The following is a 13,052-nucleotide window of genomic DNA, read 5'->3' on the forward strand; positions in this document are numbered from 1 at the left end:
TGGGGACCCAATGTACTTTGGAGGCGGGACAGGAACCAATAATACCTTCTCTTTCCAGTTAAGGTTCAGTTTAAAAAACAGCAAGATCAAAGTTGGTGATCTGCACCTGTGCAGGCCAAGCAACACTGCAAAGCAAGCAGGGCTGCACGGCAAAGCCCTGGAGGTACCCTCAGCTGGGGAACTCCACAAGTCCAGACAGACAGGCTGGAAGATATCCGCATGCCAACTGCCTCACTGGATCTGCTCGTGAATCTGGCTCCCCTAGCAGAGGTGTGAAATGCCACTTCCACCCGATCCCACGCTGGTGCGTTTTTGATGGCTAATACCAGCTGCCCACTCCTATCTGTGTCCCTTGCCAAGGTCTCTGCCAGCTCAGCCCATCTGCGTAGTCGTCAGTGTCGGGACACGTTCTGCTCCTTTTCATTAACTGCCTTCCTTTGCTTGTTATCCGTTCCTGCTCCTACTCCACCACTGGCAGTTGTTTGACTGCCTGGACCGACAGCTCCCTCCCCGACACACAAACCCACATGCCACTGCTTGAACTACTCAGGAGGCAGCCATGCAGGCGGGGAGAAGCCAAGCATGGGAACTGGATGGACACCAGGTTCAGGAGAACCTGAAGGTCAGAAAAACAACTGTACCTTTCCAGCAAGATTTTCCTAGATTTAGAATACTGCAGTTCCCATTAATATATAAGACTATATGTGCAGTCCACATTCCAGCAGGTTTCTCAAAAAAACTATTTAAGTATTGCTAAGCACAACTTTGCTTCCCAGTGACATCATTAAATACTCAGTCCTCAGCACTCTGGAAGCTTGGCATGGCCAATGATGGGAGCCAACTGATTTGGTCTAACAAAATCAGTTAAAACATCTGACAACAGATGGATGGATTATTCTGCTTTAATCAGCCCTGGACAAGAGCAGTTATTGTCACACACAGCTTGTTATTACAGAGCACTGAATAAACAGAGGTCATGTTTGTGGCACCATGTTCTCAAAGCAGGAGCGCGCTTTGAGGCATTGAACCGTGGTGCTCGGTGTATAAGGTTGGACTGCTTTCAACCTAACAGGCTGGCAGAGAGGGTGCAGGAAACTCCCAGGAGCAGACAAAGACAAGCTTGTAGTATTTGTTTGCAGCTTTGGTCAGTGAACTTTGTCCCTCGTGCACGGATGTTTGACTGCCATGAGTTTTCCTGTGCAGATAAATGTCCTCAGATACAGACAAACCAGCAAAAGTCAGTGAACTGACTGTACTTCAGGATGTTACAAAGGTACAGTTCAAACAATCTCCCTACAGCCACAGTACCTTGAACTCAAGATCTGCCTGTGCTCCACTGAGCAGTGGCCTTGTCATTGCTTGGTTAGGAAACCCGAGATTTGCAGGAATTCACACAGAGTAATTGCTGTGTTCTCAGTGGGGAGCAAATAATTCCTGCCCACTCACCCCATAATATGTCATTAAAGAGCCAAAAGTGTTATTAAGACAGGAGCTCCTACTGAACCAAAGGCTAAAAAGACGCTTGTATCTGCTTTGAAGAACCGGAGGGAAGTTACTTTATCCTTTCATAGCGCACATATGTTCAGAGAGCCCCAAAGCCCTCTGTAAGCATGGACGAAGCTTCCAGACTCCTGGAACAATCATGGTAAGTATCCACTCCCCCCCCCCGCCAAATAGGGAGGAAAAAGAGAACTGAGTCAAAGCAGTGGACAATCTTCACAAGCAAGATGAAATCCCACATCTCTTAATTCCCTTCTCTGCTCATGAAACCACCAGGAATTGCTAAAGAAGCTAGACATGACTTCTAGAAATACTCCCTGAAAGCAACAACCTCCTTAAACTCTTTCAGTCACAATCCAGGACTGTACTTAAGTGATGTGCAATATCTACAGACAAATCATGAGGAAATGGTAAAATTTCTACCTGGCTTATGCTTGATATTTGCTTTAGAGCCACACTTCGAGGACACTTTGGAAAGGTCAACTTTCTTGTTCTGGATCTGCACCTAAAGAGACAAAAAGAAACAGCTCAACACAGAGAAACATTTCCTGTGAATCTGAAGGCCAATACACCATCTCAAACATCAGGTCACACTTAATTCACCTGCACCCCTCTTCCACCGTATTCTATTTTCATATTGATTTCCCAGCCACTGTGTGCCAAATGCTATAGTCGGCTTTAGCATTATTTAAAGGCCTGCACAAGCCAGAAGTGGTTAATGTAAGCAGAGAGAAACTGAGACCAGATAAAACTAACAGATAGACAGTAACCAGAAACGGGAGTCTTGAGTTCATGGCACATCTATGGAACACAAAACCACTTCGGAGAAGGACCAAAAAAAGCCAATCCCATTGCCATGTTCCCCAGACTGTTTCTGCCCAGCGCTGGCTCTGCCTCTGAAGACACAGGCCATTGCCTGGGCAGCTCCAGACAGTCACCAGGACAGATGTCATCTCACGGTTCTACTCAGCCACTCTCTTTGCTGTAGGGCTAGAGAGACATGCCACCAGCTCCAACTTTTTCTCTCTACCATCTTCAATGTGCAGACTGACCCACGTCTAATTGTGAGGCTTTGTTCGCAGCCTCCTTGCAGTGGTCTTTCCTCCCTGTTGAGAACAGGACATCAGGAAGGATCATCGTGCCCAGATGGAACAAACTGCTCGAAGAAGCTATTCTTCTCAAAGACAAAACACTGGGAGTAGGGAAGCTATTCTCCAGTATTATTTCCTTTAACCTCATTCTACCAGTGACTTGGTATTGGCATACAAAACCTTCAATGAAAAAATGTTCAGTGATGCAGTCATGAAATCATGAGATATTCATGACTCGGTAAATGACCTTCTTCCAAGTCATGGTGTTTGTGGACTTCAGTTTGAATTTGGGGAGAAGTGTCTTCTCTGAGGTGAGACAAAGGCATAGTCAAAATGTCACAGGTTTTATGTCTTTTTGCTCAAAAAATATTTCATCTCCTACATTTGGACCAAGTGCATTGTACAGAGTCCCATTTCTGACATCTTTAAAATTTCTCCTGCAGCTCCAGATGGATGAAAAATTCCTCTATTCCAGAATGAACTTCTTGTCTGACTACTCAGAGATCTTTCATTTCATACAAACAGGGTAACTTACACTGGAAGAACTTCTGGTCATCTCGTCTAACCCCCTACTAAGTTGATATAACTTTCCATAGCAAAAATCCGGGGTTTTTTGGTAGGAATGTTAAGAGGATCACCTCTCCCAATCGTGTCAGCAACCACCAGCTGGCACCTATGTGCACAGAAAGTTCTGCTATAGATCATCTCGCAGAGAAAATGAAAGTCTTTCTTTTTGAATGTGACAAGAATTCATTCCCTACTCTAAAAGCCTGTTGAGAATTATCATGATAATTGGCAACGCATCTTTCTCAGGAAGCATGAATCCTCCTAGTACTTGTGAAGAGGGATGAGTCAAAGCCCTGATGTCTTGTTTGCTCAGAATTAGAAGAACAGCACAGTTCAGCCTCCTGCTACGCTGTTCCATGTTCACGTACCCTGAGTCAGTGACACCAGAAACTCTGAAAAGGTGAGATCACAGCTACTGAATTTGATTTTCTTGGGGGTTGCTAGTAAAGTTACTACAGCTTTTATAATGAGTACTTGTTTGCTTGGAACTGGAATAAAACTAAATTTACTTCACATAATGCATTTAAAGATAATAATGTTTGTTATCAGCTAGGGTAGACATACCCAGTTATGACTCCTCATGATTTCACCTGGGGAACCAAACAACTATACCTAAATGGAAGTCTATTTCTTATAAGATTTCTAATGTTAGTTGTTTTGAGTTTGCAATGGGAGACACATTTAAAGGCTTGGGCTTGCATTTATAGAGTCAAATACTCAGACTCTGGTGCCAGAAATGAATTTTAGATCTGAAAACTTGATACAGAGGCTCAGATGGGAAATGTGATCCTCATCTCTTTTTAGATATTCTATCTCTGACTGTTTCCCAATCCACCTAAGCAGGTCAAGCCAAAGGGTAGAGAAACATACGTACATTCCAAATCACCTTGTTAAATCTGCAACATGTACACTACCTGCACTTTCTAAAATCTACCTCTTTATTGTTGCTTTCTTTAAAAAGAGAGGGGCAAGATAGTAAAGTACGACAAAAGCTTTTACCCAGGAAACCTAACTATGTTTGTGTCAAGATATTTATGGCAAATATAACATGAGTAGGAACAATGTCTACTGCTTTTGAACATGTCTGCTTGGGTATCTTGGAGGGGAAAAGAAATTATCTCTGTGTACAGAAGGCAAAATTGGTACCCAAACAGACTGTACCAGCTAAGAACCACTTCACTTAGGTAGGATGTCCATCGCTTCTACCAGAGCAACCCTAAAGCTGAATCATAATTTGCTACTAACCACAGCTTTTGTCCACAGGATTCCTAAAAGCTTTAACTGCAGCCACAGACCAGAACAACGGACTTTCCAGACATACCCATCAGCAGTGTGGTCCAGGAATTAAACATCGGGAAGTCTTCTATCAGAAGTGATCATTGTAACTATTTGAACATGAAAACATCTTGGAAGAGGACACTAATATTACAGTGCCCCAAAGGGAGTGAGCAGATATAAAAATGGATAAAAGGAAATGCTTTCATAGGAAGCCAGACTGCTCACTGCGTCTTGTCTACTCATATTGGTACTGCCTGTGTTGGGTTTGGGGGCGTTGGATGGCTGGGAACAACTGTCTGAAGCTGGTTTGCGGGCATTTGGAACCTGGAAATAATAAGCACTTTATTGTCTATTCTCAAAGCAAAAAGCTTAAGTAGTTGAGCAAGAAAGAAAACTTCAGTGGTAAAAGGAGAGCGTAGAAGAAGAGAAAAAGGAAGCAGGCACATAACTTGTCCCCTGGAGTTGGGAATGTCCCCAGGACAGGACAGTAAAGAGGACTGGTGATTCATTAGAAGAAAGGATAGTTCACTAATGTAGTTAATCAAGCAAGAAAAATATTCCCCACATTTAAATCACATTTCTGTTGGCCTCAAAAAAGGGAAAAGTATGTGTGAGACCCATTGTCCACTAAAAGGCTATACAAAGTAAGAGTAGCAAAATTAAAGTGGCTTATAAAATACAGCTCTTTTGAGCGCATGAACAGTTAACTTATAACAGCTGCTCCTTAACAGTATAGCCAAAGGGACTTCTGCCACAAAACACTGATTATGTATAAACAGTCTGTTCCAAACTTGGGTGACAAAACCAGATGAAATATGCAGTAGGAACAGAAATGTGCATAGCTAAAAAAATATTATGAGGGCACCTAATTGACATGATGATCTCAACATCAGCTTTTCTTTCTGTGGTGCAGAGAGTTCTCCTGCATGAGCATTTCTATGGGAAGCTCCATACGCACATGTATGCACTCCTATAAACACTGGGTAAGTCACAGAAATATCAAATAAGAATGGCAAATCCAACCACTGTTGAGAATCCACAAACTGGAAGGCAAGGAGGGCAGCAGAGATGCATGTCCAGTGACTCCCAAAAGGAAGTCAAGCTTAGTTAAGTGAACACTGCATGTATGAATTCAACATCTGTCTCTTACCACCTTGGCAACCAACCTGTAGGGAACAAGTTTGTTAAGAACCCAGACTTGGTTGTCTCTCAAAGATTTAAAGAAGAATTGGTCATGTAGAGTAGAGGTTCAGCCAGCTAGACAAATACATGTATATCTCCCAGGAAGTTGCCACGGCAGTTTCCACCACAGTCAGGTCCTATGCAGCATTTGTATTTGCTGAACCAGACATCAGACAGAACACACTGACTATACAGTAACAGTAAGTCTGGTCCCAGAAATTGAATATTTGCAGGGAGTTTCATTGATGCTGGCTCTCAGGCACTGGACACAGAGAAAGCATCACAAGACGTGATAATTGGACATCACTCCTCAGGAACGCGGCATATTTAAACAGCAGTGGAAAAAAACTCCTTAGACTTAAGTAATTCAGTGCCTTTTTGAAACCATCCAATCTTTGTACTTCTGCAAACTATCCCTAGTACAAACCGCCTAGTGTGGATTTGTTAAGGTAGTACAGATTTGCGCACAAGGAAACAAGGCTGCCAAACTATAGTCATGTTTTCAAAAGCTTTCATATCTGGATAGTTAACCTAGGTTTTTTTGCCAGACACTTTCAGGATATAATACTCCAAACCAAGTACACAGACATCACAAGACTAGCCTTCTATTTTCATAAGCTCAACTCTGCTGCCAGAGATACCAGTAGCCTTTAAATTTAGAAATTAATCGCAGCTCAAATATTAAGTCCCAGAGTCTTTTCCTCCTCCTTTTTCAAAGTCTCCCTTGATGTGAAACAAGAAGTGAAATTACTCTGACTCAGGCTCACTCTATTAGCCAATGAAGAGTAACAGGCACTTCTAGGCCACAACTCATTTCATCTGAAAAATCAGACATCTAAAACAGGTCAGAGGGCTGATGAGGTGCCTCCACTGACTGCACAGGGAATCCACGGTGAGCTAACTCCTGGGGTCAGTGATGTGTACATCCTACACTTGGTCATGAATACCATGTAAATCATGCAAGAAATAGGTCAGGTGTATTTGTAGTACTATGAAACAAAACACACACATTCAACCTAGCATCCCATGGGGAAAAAAAAATAAAAATTCTCTAGCCTACATTATTTCCAGAAGCCCTGAAACTCTGCCACACCTTTCTGCCTGAAACAGAGCATTCTTAAGACTGACATATAAAAACATAGTACAAGAGAAGGAGTTAGTAGAAAGACAGCTTGCCCAGAGCCCATACTTACATTCCCACCTCCAGGGACATGCTTAATATTGTCCTTGGAACCACACTTGGACTGAACATGGCTGTAGTTCGCTTTTTTGGAGACTATCTGGACCTGGAATGTTACAGAATGGAAAACAACACAAGGGAAGAGGACTGGTTAGAGTTGTCATATGGCAGGCTGGAGTGGATGCTCTAACATGGTGGATAAACAAGGAGTTGTGTTAAACTCAATCCAACTTTAGTATTAGGTGTGAAAGCAACTGAAGAGGAGAGTGAGAAAAAAGTGAACGAAACAAAAGGCTGCACAGACAGTGTTAGTGCAAGAGCGTAAGCGCTACCATGAAGACCGCTTCTCCACATATATTCTACGGGTTAGCATCACCGGGTGGCGCCTGCCTGCCAGAAGGGCTGGGTTCGTCTATGTTCCCCATGAAGCTTCCCAGGAACTCTCTGGTGAGAGCTTCCCCAGAGCATGGAGAGACAGCTCAGCTGCCTTGTTCCTCCACGGATCGGAGCCATGGGGCCACCACTTCCAACAACGCTATGAACTGCTCAGTGTCTGCACTTTTATTTCCATTTGCCTGGATTGGCTCCAGTCCTGGGTAATGTCTTTTGAAACCTCTGGGCAGTAAAGCCTGATCCGAGAAACAATTCTTCTGATGAAGGCTGTCAAACCTTCAGCTAAATTTTATCAGACGAGTCTTGTGTTAATTAAATTGTTTCTCCTTTAAACTGAAATGACTTGGACTTTTTCAAAATACAAAAGGAGTATGCTAAGAGAGCTTTTACTCACAAAGGTAGTAACTGAGTTAGAGTAACAGGCTCATGTTTACAAAGGTTAGTTACGACAGGTGTTTAGTGTGGGAGTTATTTAACACAGCACAAAACGTGGCAGAAGCTGTATCCTACTTTCTAGAAAGAGGTGATAAATTTGAAGCACAAAAGGAATCACCAGAACATTCTCACTTTAGCAGGTTTCCAAAAGCTCCTTAGCCAGTTCAGAAAGACTGGATTCAGTGCAACTGCAGCTCTGAAAAATGTACTCGTGCCATGGAAGTGTATAGTGGTTTACTGACTTCTCTAGAGGTACAAAACCCATCCATTCATTAGCAGGCTCTGCCTGACAATATCTGAATTAAACCAGCACTGCAGGCACTCCCACCTCCCTCCCCATTAACTCATACTGAAATACCATGTCGTGACAGCTTCAGAGTAACCCATCAAATGGTGACCACCTACTGCATGGAGTTAAAAGCGTTTTGATACAACTGGATTGGGAATAGTGCAGGGAAGATAAAGTCTTTAATATTCTGCAATCTTAAAACAAGCAGGGCTGAACTAAAGCGCTCTCTTCCTAGTTACAAAGTAGTGCTGTGTATGAAGAACTGGTCTTAAGGGAAACCTCTGACTCAAAGTTAAGCTCATCTACCTAAAAGTGAAAATGGTGGACTCTGCTCTGAAAACACATTTACAGCAGGCATGGAAAAAGATACCTACAATAGCGATCTCTGAACATGTTTAACTGAGAACATCTCAGGGTTTACAAGAAAGAACTGGAAGAGTGTCTGTGCAAGGAACAGTGACACTGACAGGAGACAGCAGAAGAGTTGAAGAGAAGGGAAAGTGACTCAAAATGGAAATGTTTTCCTTCATCTCCCACAGAGAAAAGTCTGAAATAAACTCACTTTCCCATTGGGTTGTTTTGGGGCACCCTCTTTTGATACGGTTGTTTTAGTAGTAGCCATTTTAGAGACCGCATTGGGTTCAGACTTTCGTGCAGCAGCAGCTGATTCTGGCTTTTTCTCTATTTTCCCCTAGATGGAGACAAATGGATGATTTCAACCAGCAAAAGCAAAAGTGTGGGCAGGAGAGTACCGGAACACAAGCTATCCAGATAAACTTAGTGGAACGGACAACCCATGAGAACTTCTTACACGCTGTAATCCTCAGACAAAATATAATCCCATGCCCAGGAATGATAAAACTAAGAGGGTGGAGGGGAAGCAACACCACTCTGACACAGGATGAAACAGGCACCCTGGGGTCATAAAGCAATAATTAAGTTCTCCATTTCTCAAAAAGCTCGTAGGTGCCTTTCATCGGTATCTCATCATTTCCCCAACGGTCATGATGGCAGGTCTCCAAGTGAACCCAGTACATTACATTCTGCCAAAAAATTAAACCCAATCTTTTAGTAACCCAATAGCAGCGCAGTCCTTCACATGGAGGACATTATACAGATCTTAGAGGCAAACACATCCACTGGCTGATTTTCTTTGCCTTCGAGCTCCAAGAGCTCTGCTGGATACAGATACACTGTGCTTCCATTTCTGATTTTGCACCCACACACTGATTTGACTCTTTGAGATCAACAGCTTTGAGATCAACAGCTGATTTAGGTTTTAACTCATCAAATGCAGATGGACCTAGCTAAACCAGCTAAGCAGAGAATTGAAGGAAAATTCGCAGGTTTTAGAAAAATCCAGCAACTACCTGAGAGTATCCATTTTTCTGCTAATCTAGATCCAGATAAGTGCAGCAGAACCCCGCATCTTTTGGGGGGCTCAACATAAATCCTGTATTTTACTAACCTACCAGGAACAGAACAGCAAAAAAAAAACCCCCAACAAAAACACAGCACTCCTATAACATTCAACATTCTCAGATTCCAAAAACATCTCAGCATAAATAAGACTACAAAAAGGACAGTCTTCTTAAAAGTACAATTGTTAGGATTTAACAATTCCATGAAAATATTTAGAAAATAAAGGACAGTACAACTAAATATAAAAATAAATTCCCTTAAACTGACACAATAACCCTGTAAGCTAAAAACCTACGCAATCCTCACAACTCTAGCACAGTTTAAAATAACTGAACAATCTTATGTGTTCTTTTTGACTAGATGGCAGGAGGCTTTCTGAACTTCTACTTGATTTCAAGCTACAATACACAGCATACGAAAGGGTCACCCTCCTGCTTGCCTCAAAGTTTTTCAGCAGACTTGGTTTGTCATTTCCAGAAACTCTGTTTTGGGGAGTGGAAGTTTCTGTCCTCTAGGTGTCTAAGCTCTGAGGACTGTACTAAGATATTGTACAACTAAGATACTCTTAACTCGGAAGAATAAATCCATTCTGTATCGATGCTGTCTGTGACATACAACACCACAGCCCAAGTAAGCCTTTGACTTTAATGTGCCTGAGAGGAGATTAAGGCTCCCAGCATGAAACGTGCTCTCTTGGCAACAGATTAAAGTTATATGCCAAATTATTCATTACCGCAGACCTGCCGCAAAGGTAAATCTGTTCTGCTTTGTGGAAATTAAAGCCCTCTGACTCCAGGCAAGCTGCTAACACATTTGGTCAGGCAAAGATGAGTGTATCTGTTGTACAATTTCCAATAAAGGTTTTATGATTATGCATATCTATAAAATTGTTTAAACCCTCAGAAGAGGGCTACAGGTATATCCCTAAACCTTTATCATTTACATGGTAGATATTCACAGTGAAAGTTTATTTATTTAATTTAAAACCATTACTGATTGAGAGCCTCAAGTTATATGTATGTACACACTTCTCCCTACAGCTCATTCAACACTACCCTCTTCTCTTGTGGCAAAGAGCAGTGTATGTAAACCCATTTCATTCCAGCTTTAGGCCTGACAAGTTGAACAGAGTCCCCGTTCCTAGACCTGGGAAAGGTGCTGTGGAACTTGCTCCTGAATCCAGATTTCCTGCATTGTAGTGCGTTATTTGACCTTCTGTACCATTCAGCAGACTCAATTCCTCTATTCAAGGCAAAGTTTTGGAATCTAGACAAGGTTTTGAGCTTTCAATACCAACTAGTTTCTATGTCAGGATGTACGACAGAAAAACAGAACCACTGAGTTTTGAATTCCTGTACGTATACCAGCAAACACCATGAAGGCTCTTAAGGCGGATTCCTTCTGTACACTACTATCACTGCCTTGTTAATGCCTTGTGCATAAACCAAGAACCCAAAGAGGAGCTCTGCAGAGCATAAATGAGAAGAGCAGTGAGGATACAGCCACCAAAATCAGGAAAGAGCAAAATCACCCATAATGCTTAAGAGCTACTGTTCCAATGTGCATATTGTTATCAAGTTTGAAGAAACTTACCTTTCCTCCACCAGGCTGATGTTTAATGTTATCTGTTGATCCAATTTTGGAACGTACATTTTTCAGATCTGGAGCAGAAACGCTGCTGGTCGGGCGAGGTGGCTTGGAAACAGTGCTGGGTTTAGTTGGAGCTTTAGCAGTTGTTTTTTTAGCATCTGCTGTTGTGGTTGAGGTTGTGGTGGGTTTGGTTGCAGCAGGCTTGGGTTTGGGACGACTGGTGGCTACTCCAGGTAAAGTAGGTGCGCTGGAGGCGGTGGTAGAAGGAGTGGTGGCACTACTTTTTACTGCATTTCCAGTAGCACTCTTAGGGCGGCTCAAGTCTGCTACAATTATCACAGTGATAGTTGAAGGGAAGGGTGGAAAAAAGATGGGTCAGAGACCATTTATACAAACTTCTTCCAAGTCCTAAAGATATACCTAAAGATGGCCTACTTATTAAACACAGCCCCGAACAAGGAGGATTTGATTTAGATGGAAACTGAACAGTTACCTGATGGTGACTTTGCAGACGTCTTCTTGGCATCTGCGGGCTTTGCATCAGTCTTGATAGCTGCCCAAAACAAAGTACACAGATTAGTATTTCAGAGTGGGAGCCAGTCTGCACAGAAGAGAAGCCTGGGATCCCATCGCAGCTTCCCCTGGATGTCAGGGGCTCTCTGCAGCTCCTCACATACTGATGGTCCTCTTCACCCACAGTCCCCATTTCTAACATGCTGCTTGAAAGAAAGCATCCCAAGAATTAACTGCTCCATCTGAACACCTGGCTGACATGGTCCTCATCATAACAGCAAAACTCATTCATGTTTTCCAGCAAAAGGATCAATTCACCATTCAGTGATATAACACCTGGGGTATGGTTTGCATTGTGTTTTTTCTTAAAATAACTTTCTGAATCTGACAGCACTCACTAACGTTATTTTAATCCCATCCCAATTTAATTTCAAAAACAAAACAAAACAAAAAAACCCCACAAACAAACAAAAAACCAAAACCCAACCCCACCCCCCCCAAAACCCCAACAACCCCAAAGCTCCTCTCTTTACTGAGCAGCAAAAGAAAAACCACATTTGTCCATCTATAACCTTGGTATTATTGCTACATCAGTTCTAACCAATGCCAATTTTCTTGCACAGAAGTTATTGCACATATTTTGGTTCCTATTATAATTCTATAAAACCAAAAATCAATCACTAAACTGAACTGTGCCTTCGGGCAAACACCAGTGATCATGACCTGATTACATTCCACATAGACAGAGGACAGTCTAAACCAGGAATGTATCAGTATTTCTCAAAGCAAAATAAAACCATACACAAAGTTGATCAAGGAAAAATCACAGACTGAAAAATATCAACAGAACCTTCTTTTAAAGAGGTCTTTGATAATGAAATTCTAGCCTTTTTACTATCAATGATGGACAACTTTGGCTAAAATCTGCTTCATTTCAATAGCCAAAGGAAGGCAACATTAAAAACAAACACCAAATGGAAAAAAAAAATCTAAGTTAAAAATTATAAAAAGCCCTATCTTCTAATATTTAACTTCCATTAACAGTCTTAGATTTTTAAAACAAACTCAAGTAGCTGGCAGGGTACTTCATGGAATGCAAATACAGAAAAGAGCAAGCAAAAGAGGCAGATAACTATAGGCCAAGTGAGTCTGGATCACTCCATCCAGACTTTGCTAAAAGCATTCAGTTAAACACCACAGATAAGATACTAGCTAATGAGATGAAACACATTTGGATAATTTAATAAGGCCTAAAAGACAGATATATAATCAATACCAAACACTTCAAAAAAGGTCCTGTCAAACCAACCTAATCTCATTCCTTGAGACCACAACTTTAATTCTGAAAACTGTATGGACAGAACAGACTTAGTTTTCTGTAAAGGCAAGAGGACTAATATATTACTTTTATATATAAAGAGATGTTATTTCTACTCATGTTAGTGGGGAGCCAAATGCTGGGACACTTTTGTCTATGTTATTAGCATGCAATATTGAAAACCTACAGAATGACAAAGCTACTGGGAAAATGGTCTATAACGACAGTCCAAGACTTCGATCTTTTTCTGATCTGAAAGACAGAGGGCTGCTCTTGTACAAACATAAAAGTCAT

The 13,052-nt window shown here is 41.9% G+C and overlaps 1 protein-coding gene across 1 annotated transcript in view; it reads right to left on the bottom strand.

The window, feature by feature from the left end:
• The window catches only part of MAP4 (microtubule-associated protein 4), a 127,097-nt gene that overhangs the window by 3,532 nt on the left and 110,513 nt on the right, over positions 1–13,052 (bottom strand). The window contains exons 16-20 of the mRNA XM_010563415.1: positions 11,421–11,480; positions 10,931–11,253; positions 8,478–8,606; positions 6,812–6,904; positions 1,924–2,005 (exon numbers count right to left, since the gene is read on the bottom strand). Of these exons, the coding sequence (XP_010561717.1) occupies positions 1,924–2,005; positions 6,812–6,904; positions 8,478–8,606; positions 10,931–11,253; positions 11,421–11,480 (687 nt within the window). The remainder of the gene's footprint in view (positions 1–1,923; positions 2,006–6,811; positions 6,905–8,477; positions 8,607–10,930; positions 11,254–11,420; positions 11,481–13,052) is intronic.

This window comes from Haliaeetus leucocephalus, unplaced genomic scaffold, assembly GCF_000737465.1.
Source record: "Haliaeetus leucocephalus isolate CR32 unplaced genomic scaffold, Haliaeetus_leucocephalus-4.0 Scaffold0, whole genome shotgun sequence".
NCBI lineage: Eukaryota > Metazoa > Chordata > Aves > Accipitriformes > Accipitridae > Haliaeetus > Haliaeetus leucocephalus.